A 12524-nucleotide genomic window follows, 5' to 3' on the forward strand; every position below is an offset into this window, starting at 1 on the left:
ACGTCGACCACCCGCCCCGCCGAAGCCCCGCCGCCAGTTGGAGATTCACGACGATGACTCTGCTTTGCTAGGACCTTAGGTAGCTTAAAGGGTGTTCTCTGGCGCTGGTGCCCTGTAATTGTAACCGTTCTTTAATCAGCCCTGCTGTTTACTTGTCCTTTCTTTATCCTTTCCCCCCTTTTCTTTTATTTTCTTTCAGCTGAAAATCACTCTCCCTTCAGCCCACCGCGCTCCTACCTTAGCTACTGCCTAGATACGTGCTTCTCTCCTTCCCCCTCCTCCTTGACAAAGCTCCTTTCCCTCACTCTACCCGCGATATCCTCTGATTCCAACCTCGTCCTCGACTTCATTCAAAATGGGTAGCCAGAAACGAATAGCCAAGGTACGTACTCAGCCTCCAAATCCAGTCCAGGCCAGCCCCTATTCAGTGAAGATCTGACTATCTGTCGCTGTTCGCGATCTAGGAGCTATCCGAGCTCATGGAGACGCCTCCCAACGGAATCACTGTCGAATTAGTAGAGGAATCCAACCTCTATGAATGGAGAGTCTACATGGATGGACCAGAGGGGTCACCGTACTATGTAAGACAATATACCAGAAACAAACCAAGCTAACCAATTCACTACTCGACTTTATACTAACATGCTCAATTGTCGGCTCGCAGAAAGGTCGATTCCTCGTCAGACTGAGCCTACCCACCGAATACCCGTTTAAACCGCCCGCCTTGTCCTTCGGGACCAAAATCTACCACCCCAATGTGACCAACGACGAGAAGGGGAGCATGTGTCTGGGGATGTTGAAGTCGGACGAGTGGAAGCCGAGTTCGCGCATTGCGGCGGTTCTGGAATTTGCGCGTCAACTGCTGGCGGAACCCATGCCCGATGATGCGGTGGAGGGGGGCGCATCGCCGAGCAATATAAGAATGATCAGAAACGCTATGATGAAGTCGCACGGGAGTGGACGAGGAAGTATGCGATGGCGTAGCAAGTTTAGGCGTTGTATTGCTGTAAAACGAGGCAGGTCTGTTTGGGATTGCGGGCTTGAAAGCGTGATTGCTTTGGCACAGTGCATTTATGTTCTCTGTGGACTGGGAAGATAGGGTTGTTTCCATGGCGATGTGCGGGTGATAGGTGTTCAGCAAGCGATTGTGTGATTCATAGGAGTTGGACACTCCCTAGAATATTAGACAACCATGCAGAATATGCGAGTCCATCCATCCAGCATGCAGATGTTGAATGCATTTCTGCCTACTTTATTTCGTATTTCTTAACATGGCGCTCAATCTAGCATGACTGATAAGTAAAAGATAATTTTTTTATTAAAAAAAAATAAAAATAAAAATAAAAAAACAATAAAAGCCCATAAGCTGTCCTACCGGGACTGAGTCGGTCGCTTACATCTGAATTGTTCTTGCTGCTTGTTTATATCGAACAGTGCTCCTGCATTATGAGCACTTCACAGTTCACGACAATCCAGGATCATCGAGAGATCGCTAGTTGGCAAGTGTCAGTGCTGAACAAAGCTTGTAATAAAACCACCTACTCCTTTCCTGATGATCTAACAGAGTAGATCACTTGATAATCTCGCCACGTTCTAGATCTTGCCCAGTAAGCTTCGTTATAAGTTTTATGCCCTGCTTATCTGATTGTGTAGAGAATACCTGGAATATATTCTCTATTTTACAGTGATTTTACCTGTTTTCTACATTTCTTTGTAACAATCCTGTAATTCTTTTAGATCCTGATTTGTGAGTATCTGGTCAAAGTCCATATAATACATAAAACCCCATTAAATCGACATTGTAGAGTTGGTAGGGAGCACTGCGTGCACTCCACGCCCTGAGGGGCATTTCCCCCAGAGAAAACTACGGCCCAAACTCATACGCCAGAACCCTCTGCAGGGGAAAGGAACATCAAGTTCTCTGTTGATTCAACTCGGCAAATAGCCCTTACCCGATATGGAAAGACCCTCGTCTTCATAGAGGAACTGAACTATAGATCGCGAAGGATCTAAGTTGCCGCAGGTGGCACTCTCTATTGTCAGACCATTCCGCCTCCGTCTTTGGAAGCATGGATGAGACGAGACAGCTGCGACAGTCTTGATACGTGCACCTGGTTTTAAGCAGTCATTTGACTTGACAAGTTGTGCGTGACAGTGGGTCAAACCACTGACGTTTCCGACTTGGGGCAGGATGGTTTTTGTTGTGCTGTTGGAGGGAAGGCACTATTATCGTTCACTCAACTCCACAGATGGGTCTCCGCACCCGAGGCTCATTTTTAGGATGTCAGGTATCAATTATCCTGCATGCCTGAGGAGAAGGGAGTGAATGGTGTGGGGTAGTGGATATTCAATATTTGTGACCAATCGAGGGCTGAGAGACGGAGAGATAATAGGCATACAAGCATGAAATCCGTGGGAAAGTGCTTTCACTGTTTTATTCTTCCTCTATTTCATACGGATGCTTTTGATTTAAATATTCCAAGCAAGGTACTAATATATATAACCGCCGGGAAAGAACTATAAGTGACTGACAATAATTAATTACGTCCAATCAATAATTAGTTAATAGACAATTGGTCTTAGGGACGAATCGCAAGGGACAACAGTAACCGCTCGTTGTTACACATCAATGCAAGGGAGAAGAACTCCGAGCGGCACAACTGGGCGGTTAATTAGGATTTACAAAGTACCTGCAAATCAGGATCATCGGATCTAGTTCTTATTAGGTAGATAAAGCGCCTTTTCATTGTCGGAGGAGCTCCGGCTGGGAGGGACTGAGCTAGGGAACGTTGAAACACGCTCCACCTCCTGTTCCTTACTGCAGACAGTCGTCGTAGCGAGTGAATCGACGGTGAGACGTCAGGGCGAGGGTTTGTTAGGGTGACAGAGTACTCCGAAGTGCCAGTGATGTTGAACTGTCGACTAGACTGGGTGGCTAGGATGGTTGATAGTTGATCCCATATCAATTTTGATGCATGCATGAGGAGGATTGCGAGCATTCAATAGGTAGAAGTGATCCATGGGTCTATCCACTTCCCTGTCTGACCTGTCCCATCAGATGCAATTGTGCGGAACGGATCGAGGGTGCATCCATGGATGATTGACCTGATAGTTGTGATGCATGAGGGCCGTTCCGCCGACATAGAGCTGTTCTACTGGATGATCCCTCACATTGCCATTGATGATACAGAGCAATACTCCACGCCCAGTAAATATAGTCAGAGCGGTGAATCCAGCGATGAAATTGGATGAAATCAGTCTGAAACCCCTAAAATTACCCAACAGGGTTTTGCTCCATCGATACGGCGCTAACCCCAACGGGCACTCTGATCCCCTTTTCGTATTGATTTGCCTCCTTCATCTTTCTCGCTCTCTCTCCTCTTCTCTTTTTCTTCTTTTCTTATATCATCAGAATGGGGAATCTCGGGAACCTCTGGTAGGATTGTGACGATTTTTCCATGGACTGAACTTGACCTGGGTGAGCTGCTGGGGCAACTTGCCGATTCTCTTCCGCTCGTTTGTGCCGCTCGTCGTAGCTCATTTCATTTCATTTATTTTATTTTTCCACACTCCCTCGTTTGCTACCAATCCATCTGCCCCCCCGATTGAACTTGCTATTTAATTCCTACTGACTGGGTCGCCAAATAAATCCAATCCGTCTCCCCCTGAATCAGTCCTATTGACCCGTGACTTCTGGACTTGTTCCCATTCTCGTTCCTCTTCCCCCTCTTAATCGACAAATGTCCAGCGGGATCTGGGTATCATCTCGTGGCCATGGTCACAGAAAATGGAGACTCTCGTTATCCGCCCCTGTCAGGCAGTCATGATCTCCCCAGTCGTCGTCGAATCCCTCATCCACTGCGACTCGACCCGTTGAGAATCAATCCGCCCTCTCCTCGACCCTCCACTGCCGGCTCCTCTCGCCCACCTCTCTCGTCTCGCCCCCCGCCGTTTCCTCGGTCCCCCCGAAAACACCTGGATCAGACGCAGACGACTTTGCATGACTCCTTCTGGCGTTCGGTTTCGCCTCACCGTGTCGCCAATGATGATTTTGCCATTCGTGGACCACCGTACCGTTCCCCGACGTTCCCCATCCCACCTCAAGAGCGTTTCCAAAAACCTGTTTCGCGGGATGGCGAGTTCGATCGCCCGTCTCATCGCAGAACTCCCCCCTTACGAACTTCTCGATCCACGTCCCGCCTGAACTCCAGACGCCCCCGAGCTCCCCAGACCCTTGAAGGCCCATCCGGAGACTCCAATTCTCAAGGGCTTCCTCTTCTACGCCCTACACATGGGTCGTCGGATGCGTATGCTGAGGATGTGCTCCGATCCAGCGTGAACTCGGCCATGACGTCGCGATCCAGCATTGAGCATGCCAGCGGTACGGAGCGCAGCAGTGTTCTAACGAAAAGTAGCTCCATCACCGACCTGTCCCCAGATACGCCGGATGGACCGTATGGAAAGGATGGAGACATGAGTGTCGAGGATGCCATTTCCATGTACCTCGATGGGTTTAGTGATGTGACCGAAGAGCCCGCATCGCCAGACCTGCACGTGGACGCCAAACGGAGACCGTGGAGCCCGCGCCCCCCTACGGAGCGGACGATCGATGGTGATCACACGTTCGATGAGCTTTCGCCCGATCTACTGACCACTAAGGATTTACCGCCAGTACCACCCCTTCCGAATCTCAATCCACCGGACCAGAACACCGTGGATAAACAATTCTTAGGTGAGGCAAAGCCGGATGAAATCCTCTTGGATGAGGCCCTAGGAGAAACCTCATCGGATCCGCCTGGGGATAGTGTCCCGCAAGAGACCAAGATCATTATTCCAGGCATCGTGCCTCCTCCTTTATTATTGGAGACGGAAACTCGCGATCGCTATGGCTTTCGCAAATCCAGTCACCATATTACCCTGGAGCAGTATGAGGCCTGGAATGGCCACTATACTGAATTCGCAGCGAACCGGAGAATCAAATGGATGGAGTTGCTGAGGGAGAACAGCTTGCCAACTGATAACCCGACCACGTTTCCACCGAGGACAAATAAAGTCAAGCGTTTTGTGCGCAAAGGGGTCCCGTCCGAGTATCGCGGCGCGGCTTGGTTCTGGTATGCTGGAGGCTATGAGCACCTCCACCGGAACCCAGGTCTGTACGACCGGCTCGCCAAGCAGGCCATGGAGTCTCCGAGTAATAACGACAAGGAACACATCGAGCGCGACCTGCATCGCACATTCCCCGATAACCTCCACTTCAAGCCCGAGTCGGCGAACCAGCCTGGAAATAGTGGGAGCAGCAACCCCAAATATTCCTCCGTCATCGTGGAGACCCAGATGATTGAGTCGCTGCGTCGGGTGCTGTATGCTTTTTCTCTGCATAACCCCCAAGTTGGATATACCCAGTCGCTCAATTTCATCACGGGCCTGCTCCTCCTGTTCCTCCCGGAGGAGAAGGCATTCTGGCTGCTGCACATTATCACCTCAGTTTACCTTCCCGGAACGCACGAGATCAGTCTGGAAGGGGCCAATATCGACCTGTGGATTCTCATGATCTTGCTTAAGGAGACATTGCCCCAGGCTTACAACAAGATCGTGAACACCGGAGGATCTCCGTCCGGCAAAACCAAGGCCCCTGCGCTGACTGTCAACTCCGGGCTGCCCGACATCACACTGGGTCTGACTAACTGGCTCATGTCTTTGTTCATTGGGACCTTGCCGCTGGAAACGACCCTCCGTGTGTGGGATGTCTTCTTTTTCGAAGGGTCGAAAACCTTCTTTCGAGTGTCGCTGGCCATCTTCAAGGCATGCGAGAGAGACATCATGGCGGTATCGGATCCGATGGAAGTATTCCAGGTGGTGCAAACGGTGCCGAAGAAGCTGCTGGATGCCAATACCTTGATGGACGAGTGTTTTGTGCGACGACATCGGGTGGGACAGGGTCGCATTGAAGAGCTGCGAGCCGCTCGGCGGACTGCCTTTCGACAGGAGAAGCTGCGGCGATCGCAAGCCTTCAGCAAAGGACAGATTCAGGCCGCTACCGATGAGTGGCCTACTCGATCGCGGACGCCAATAGCGGGGATTGAGCGCAGTCTTGCGGATTCGTGGCGGCACATGCGACATAATGCATTTCGGTGAAACATGGGCTATCATGTCTTGGACTGTAGTGAAGATTTTTATTTCATTTTTTTTTAGATACCCGATGTTTTTTATTTTTTTTTTATTTTTTGTATCTTAGCTGAGCGACTTGGCGCCAGCTTGACATCGCCGAGATTTCATGGTTCGATGTCTCACTTCGGTCTGCGGATCACTTCGATCTCGACACTCTAGCTTGACGATGTACATAAATAGCATGAAACAAATTTTATTACTCTTATTCTTCTTTTGTTCTATATATTTTATTTTTTTGCCTTTCTCTGACTCTTTATTCTCTAGCTCTGGAGTGCGGAATATAGGGCTGAGGGATCGCTTTTCAGGAAGGCTTGGCGTCCCACTGATTGGCCTCAGGTGGACATCGAGACCATGATGGCATCATGACGCTTTTTGGGCATTAATTAATATTAAGGAAATTGAAGAGACTCCTCTCAGGGCCCGTCGATTTCCTTCCCTTGCTTTACCTCCTTACCGCCGGTTCCTTGCTCGGGCCGCTTTCCTCTCGTGCCTTGATCCTGGCTCTCCCATCCCTTCTTTTCCCTCATCTTTCTCCTGCCTTACTACCGGACGCGTGAAGGTATTTGTTTTCTTTTTTTGCCTGTCATTTCAAAAGAAATCATGAGTGGACAGGCAGCAAGTTATTATAATCCGGGCCAAAGCTTCGTTGAGGGCCAACCCCAGCCGCCGCAGCAACAGCAACCGGTGTACAACATCTACGATCCCAATCAGAATAACTACCAGGATAACAATGGCTACCAAAGGGGTCCCGAACGTAAACCACCACAGGGACCGCCGCAGGGGCCGCCACCAACGTACAATCAGGCCGTCTATGGGTTTGACGAGGCTTTCAAGATTGAGAAACCAAAGTTTAATGATCTCTGGGCAGGCCTCCTAGTATGTCTTTGCGTTACGCGGCCGCTATACTTAAGACCAATGTGACTAATTCAGAGGAACTATAGCTCATAGCCGTCTTTCTGGGATATGTTGCGGTCTCGGGGGTCGCCATCCACCGATATGCCAAGTACAAAGGGTTCAGTGGCGGTGGTATCTATGACTCGAGCAACACCTTCTCACTCAACACCAATACCTTGGTGCTGTTCATATTCGTTCTCTGCGTGGCACTTGTATTCTCCTGGGCCTATTTTCTCGGGGCCAGGTACTTCCCCAAGCTCTTCATTTGGGCTTCAGGTATTCTGAACATTGTCTTCGCCCTTGGAACCGGCATATACTACATCACAAAGCAGCAGTACGGAGGGGGCATTGTTTTCCTCGTCTTCGGCGTCTTTGCGATTATATGCTTTATTAGCTGGATTCCGCGCATTCCTTTCACCGCGTTTATGCTGGAGACTTCGATCGATGTGTCCCGGCGCTACGGTCACATGTTTTTGGTCAGCGCGATTGGGGGTATCGTGGCTGTGGCATTTTCGGCGTGGTTTTCCGTGACCTTGGTCTCTATTTATGTCGCCTACGAGCCCAATGGCAACGGCACCAACCCGGCCTGCCGCGATGGCGGATGCAGCACTGCCAGGGTGATCGGCTTGGTTGTGTACGTGACGTTCGCCATGTACTGGTTCAGCGAGTGGGTGAAGAACACCGTCCATACGACTATTGCCGGTGTCTACGGTTCCTGGTACTTCTTTAGCGGCTCGCCCAGGGGAATGCCCCAGGGTGCGACTCGGGGGGCCTTCCGACGAGCCACAACGTATTCGTTCGGCAGTATTAGTTTTGGGAGCTTGATCATCGCCATCGTCAACATGCTTCGACAGGCCTGCTCTGTTGCGCAGCGTCAAGAAGCTGCGGAAGGTAGTATAGTGGGCAGCATTGCGTTCTGGATCCTGGGATGCTTTATCTCGCTCCTGGATTGGTTGGTGACATTTTTCAACCGGTACGCATTCTGCCATATTGCCCTGTACGGCAAGGCCTACGTCCCCTCGGCCAAGGATACGTGGACCATGATGAAAGACCGGGGCGTGGACGCGCTCATTAACGACTGTCTGATTGGGCCCGTTCTAACCATGGGCTCGGTGTTTGTCTCATACGTATGTGCCCTGCTGGCCTACCTGTATCTGCACTATACGCATCCGGCGTACAATCAGGGCGATGAATTTACCCCGGTAGTCATGGCGTTTTCCTTTGTGATGGGTCTCCAAGTGTGTCAAATCTTCATGACGCCGGTCAGTAGCGGTATCGAAACGATCTTTGCAGCGATGGCCTGGGATCCGCAGGTTTTGATCCACGATCACCCGGATTTATACTACCGGCTGGTTCATCTGTACCCGAAGGTCCAGCAGGCCATCCATGCATGAGTGCCTTATTTTTTTTATGTTGTTTTCCTTTTTTTTTTTTTTTTTTTTTTTTTTTTTTTTTTTTTTTTTTTTTTTTTTTTGCAATTGTACTTAACATACTCTACTCATAGGCATAGAATACGCGAATCTTAATCTTAATACCCTTCATTCATCCGCATTATATTCATCCCCTTATAGCACCATCACAGCCAACAACCCAGCCAACACAAGCACGACTACTACTCGAGGTCCCTCCCAAGCCGCAACCCCAGTAAACAACGTATCCTTCTCCTCTCCATCCTTGCCATTCCGCTGTGTTTCCACCGCTGGCGTTGACACCGCAGATGCAGTTGTAGTTGTAGTAGCAGTAGCAGTAGCAGTAGCAGTAGCAGTAGCGACCAGCGGCTTATGAGCGCGCGACGACCTCATCGCCTCCATTCCACTCTCTCTCATCATCGGTTTCATCAATGATAAACCTGGAGCTGAAGCTGAGGCTAGGGCTTCAATAGCTTGGACCCGTGACGAACCTGTCGATAACATCATGACAGCTGCATGAGTTGGCGTGATGCAGTTCGCATAGGTTTCTGTGACGGTTCGGTAAACCACTACTACTTCTCCGGGTTGGGATTGGAGTTCAGATTCGGATTCGATATCTGCCATGCGCTCGGGTATGGATTCCATCTCCATTTGCACCTCCGGGATTTTACGGATGTGGTGATGGTTACCAGTCTTGGGCATAGCACCTGGTGTATTGATCCTACCATGGGACGTGGACATGGATCTGGATGGGAATGCCATATTCGACATGACTGGTTTCCGCGACGCTTCTGCATCTGCAGCCCCAGACATATCCATATCCATATCCATCGCTTCATTGTGGCCCACGCGGATCATGGGTGAACTAGCCCGGTGGGGGACATGGGCATTTTCATGGGGGTGGTTGAGAGATGGCTATTTTATTTTATTAGTCAGACTGCATCTGTTGTATGTATTGGACATACTCCAATATTCTGGCTCTCAATATTTTCATAGTTTTCCACATCGGAAATAGCCAGCAGTGGAACAGCAAACCCGAGACCGATCAGTGCAATTCGCATTTTGATTGACCTTATTATTAATTAATATAATAGCTGAAGATGAATATCAAGTAAATGTAAGACAAGAGCCGACTCGATAGAAATGAAGATGAAGACGCGAGCGAGACATTACATTCTATCTCTTAGACATGTAGAATATATAACGTAGATCAATCGAGGATTGATTTTCTGCCTGTCCTATCAGCATTCAGCAGAGAACGTACCTATCAATTGGTTTGAAACGGTGGTGGCATGAATGATCCTGATATCCCTGGAAGGGAGAAATTCCAGTGATGAATATGAATGTGGATGTGGAAGTGAATATGGTGGAATGTGGACTGAGGTATTATCTCTCTCTCTCTCTCTCTCTCTCTCTCTTTCTATCGTCTATCTATCTATAGGGCATTGCTATTATTTATATATTGTGTTATATTGTTTAGGATTCTGGATTAGATCCGTGAATGTACCTATGGATGGATGTATGTACATCACAGTTTACAAGGGAATCCAGAAAGGTATCTCAACCCAGGAATGTAGGCATGCCTAGAGTTGTACTCGCGTCTATAGCTAAAGTATTTGCCAGTGCCTGGTATGTCCTGGAGTAACTCACTTGATAATACGGAGTATCTATGGTATGTAGTTCAGCTGGCCATTGCATTAAACATGGATGAGCATAGATAGATCATAAACATATGCGCATCAATCATAAATGATAGTTAAAACTTCTCACTCGTCACACATAGCGTAATATTCACCAAAAAACCAAGCAATCAGCTTAACCACCAGAGTAAGCCCACGCACTACAAGATTCAACCCCCAGAATATAACCCGTAAACAACCACGCGTCACACTCGGTAGTTTCTGCCCCTCGCGCGACGAACTCTGTCCGTATCGCCCGTACTTTTCCAGGTCGAATTCTTCGATCACGATTTTCTTGTTTTTGTTCTTAGCCTTAGTCTTCGGCGTAGACCGATCCCAGAACCGTAGTCTCGATCTCTGCCGTCTCCCCCTCTGGGACGGTTGCGCTTTCACCTTCATCATGAGCTGGTTGCTCTCCTCGATTTCTTCGCGCTCTGCGAGCGTGGTGACTAGGTTTCCATTAAACGGCGCATCGCGGGGGAATGATTGGGGTCGTGGGTCGTAGAGTTTCATATCGGCGAGGACAGGGTTCGTCAATTCGTCTGATACCGCGACGGCCAGCATGGCGCTGACCAGGGAGTCAATGGCATACAAGGAGGGAATCATTGTGACGATGGCCGAGGCGGAAATGGACATGGTCATCGTGCCCAGGTCCAGAGACGCCAGAGGGTCGTCGGTGTCCGTCAGAGGGAGGGTGGACGTGCGCGGAGTGGCCGCCATGTTGGTGTCGACCGGATTAGCTGGGATAGGGGTCGTTACGAGGATTGTAGGCGGTTGGCGTTGCCTCGAATCCTTGGATGGAGTTGACACGCTGATGTGAAGGGCCCCCCCGAGTATTTAGACCGGATTGGCGACAATGGAATACCCATGGCGCCAACCAGCGCCGGAGGTTGTTGCTTTTCCAACCATGGATGGTGTAGCTCGTAGAGCTTCTTCGTGCGGTTCCATGTTAGTCGACAAGATTCTTGGGCTGCGGCTCGTCTGAGAGCATTCCCTTCTACCTCGGCGGCCTCGCCAGGGCTGAGTTGGTGTTGCCGTGCTAATTCTTCGGCCTGCTCAATGGCGAGCATCGCCGCAAGTCGAGAAAACAAAAGAGAAACTAAGCCGTCATTAGGCGGCTCGCGACGACAGCGATCCTCGAGCCTTAGCATCATGATCGGAACATTGCTCTTCGTATTGGACGGATTGGTCCTAGAGATGGACATCTCGTCTGTGGAATATGTCTGCATAGTGTAGAATGGAGCTCGCGGGTCGCCAAAGACGAACGTGGCGGATTCGGTACTGGCAGGAACATTAATACCTCAGAGCATTGAACAAGAAATTGAGTGTCTCACCGTGCTATACGCAAATTGAACATCCCGGAAAGATCTTGTGTCTTTTGGCCATTGGCGGCTTCCCACAGCCCCTGAAGCTCGGTAGCAGAGGCATAATGGATCTCTGTAGCATCCGAGATATCTAGAGGAAAATCTACCACGCTGGCTGGGACTGTCTTGGGCCCCAGAGCACGGTCAATCTCCGGGGGAGGTGAGAGCTTTAGATCCCTGGGCTTATGTCGAGAAGCATGCCCCGTCTCCGGATAGTATCCCTGTTCGCCGAGTGGTACATTTGGATTGTACCGGGGGCAGATCGATCGCATTGGGATTTCTGGAGAAGCAGAGTGCTGAGGAGCTACATTACTGCCTGATGCAGACTCATCGCCCTTTGACAGATCCCGTTGACCTGATTTGTCGTTCTGGGGACCGGATTTGGAAGACGACACCGTTGACCTTGGCTCCCAGTTTGATTTCGGAGCAGACACCGACGTTTTGGGACGTCGTGCCTTCGGGGGCATTTTTATATTGTTCGTGTCCTCGATGATTTGAAGGAGAACAGCCTCTGTGGTATCCTTATTTTTCAGATCCTCTAGAGGAATTGGACTAGTGGGTTGAGGATCCGACGGTCTCTTGAGCTCTCTGCGGAAAGGATTCTTGGAGACCTTAGGCTTGGGAGAGGGAGGTGGAAAGAGTTGAAAGTTGCTCATCGCGCAAACCTTGGATGTAAACCCTAATATATATATATATATATATCTTCAATGGTGGTGAATATCGGCCTGTCAATGAAAAGAAGATACTATTCAGCACGGATAAACAATAACAATATGGGTACAACCCTAGAAACAACTTAGAAATGATTAGCATCGATTGAAAAGCACGTATAATATAGAACCAGACAGACCTCCAGGGGATGGAGGTGACATATACCCCTCAATGTCGCGCATTTTTTGACCTGAAGGATCTCCAAGAACACTACCGGCATACAGGCGTCAAGGATCTAAATGGTGAGAGGCTCGTACTAGTGTGAAGAACAGGCATTGTGCTGCACGGTTAGCAGTTTG

General features: G+C 49.6%; 6 protein-coding genes across 6 annotated transcripts; 3 read left to right on the forward strand and 3 right to left on the reverse strand.

The window, feature by feature from the left end:
* Positions 1 to 355: 355 nt before the first annotated feature.
* Positions 356 to 1052, forward strand: ATNIH1004_007831 (putative ubiquitin conjugating enzyme (UbcB); the record flags this gene model as incomplete). Its single annotated transcript, XM_033572447.1, has 4 exons — positions 356 to 382; positions 465 to 581; positions 665 to 968; positions 1021 to 1052. The coding sequence occupies 4 exons, from the start codon at positions 356 to 358 to the stop codon at positions 1050 to 1052; spliced, it is 480 nt and encodes a 159-aa protein (XP_033425762.1).
* A 2722-nt stretch (positions 1053 to 3774) lies between these two features.
* On the forward strand, positions 3775 to 6135 carry ATNIH1004_007832 (putative GTPase activating protein (Gyp3); the record flags this gene model as incomplete). The annotated part of the gene is made up of 1 exon (XM_033572448.1): positions 3775 to 6135. The coding sequence occupies one exon, from the start codon at positions 3775 to 3777 to the stop codon at positions 6133 to 6135; it is 2361 nt and encodes a 786-aa protein (XP_033425763.1).
* A 633-nt stretch (positions 6136 to 6768) lies between these two features.
* Positions 6769 to 8456, forward strand: PNS1 (choline transporter-like family protein; the record flags this gene model as incomplete). Its single annotated transcript, XM_033572449.1, has 2 exons — positions 6769 to 7044; positions 7110 to 8456. 2 exons carry the CDS (start codon positions 6769 to 6771, stop codon positions 8454 to 8456), a joined length of 1623 nt encoding a protein of 540 aa, XP_033425764.1.
* A 171-nt stretch (positions 8457 to 8627) lies between these two features.
* Positions 8628 to 9532, reverse strand: ATNIH1004_007834 (uncharacterized protein; the record flags this gene model as incomplete). The annotated part of the gene is made up of 2 exons (XM_033572450.1): positions 8628 to 9386; positions 9437 to 9532. The coding sequence occupies 2 exons, from the start codon at positions 9530 to 9532 to the stop codon at positions 8628 to 8630; spliced, it is 855 nt and encodes a 284-aa protein (XP_033425765.1).
* A 705-nt stretch (positions 9533 to 10237) lies between these two features.
* ATNIH1004_007835 (uncharacterized protein) lies at positions 10238 to 10870 on the reverse strand (the record flags this gene model as incomplete). Its single annotated transcript, XM_033572451.1, has 1 exon — positions 10238 to 10870. The coding sequence occupies one exon, from the start codon at positions 10868 to 10870 to the stop codon at positions 10238 to 10240; it is 633 nt and encodes a 210-aa protein (XP_033425766.1).
* A 35-nt stretch (positions 10871 to 10905) lies between these two features.
* On the reverse strand, positions 10906 to 12170 carry ATNIH1004_007836 (uncharacterized protein; the record flags this gene model as incomplete). Its single annotated transcript, XM_033572452.1, has 2 exons — positions 10906 to 11431; positions 11485 to 12170. The coding sequence occupies 2 exons, from the start codon at positions 12168 to 12170 to the stop codon at positions 10906 to 10908; spliced, it is 1212 nt and encodes a 403-aa protein (XP_033425767.1).
* Positions 12171 to 12524: the final 354 nt, after the last annotated feature.

This window comes from Aspergillus tanneri, assembly GCF_003426965.1.
Source record: "Aspergillus tanneri strain NIH1004 chromosome Unknown AapTan_7_pilon_pilon_pilon, whole genome shotgun sequence".
NCBI classification, from domain to species: domain Eukaryota; kingdom Fungi; phylum Ascomycota; class Eurotiomycetes; order Eurotiales; family Aspergillaceae; genus Aspergillus; species Aspergillus tanneri.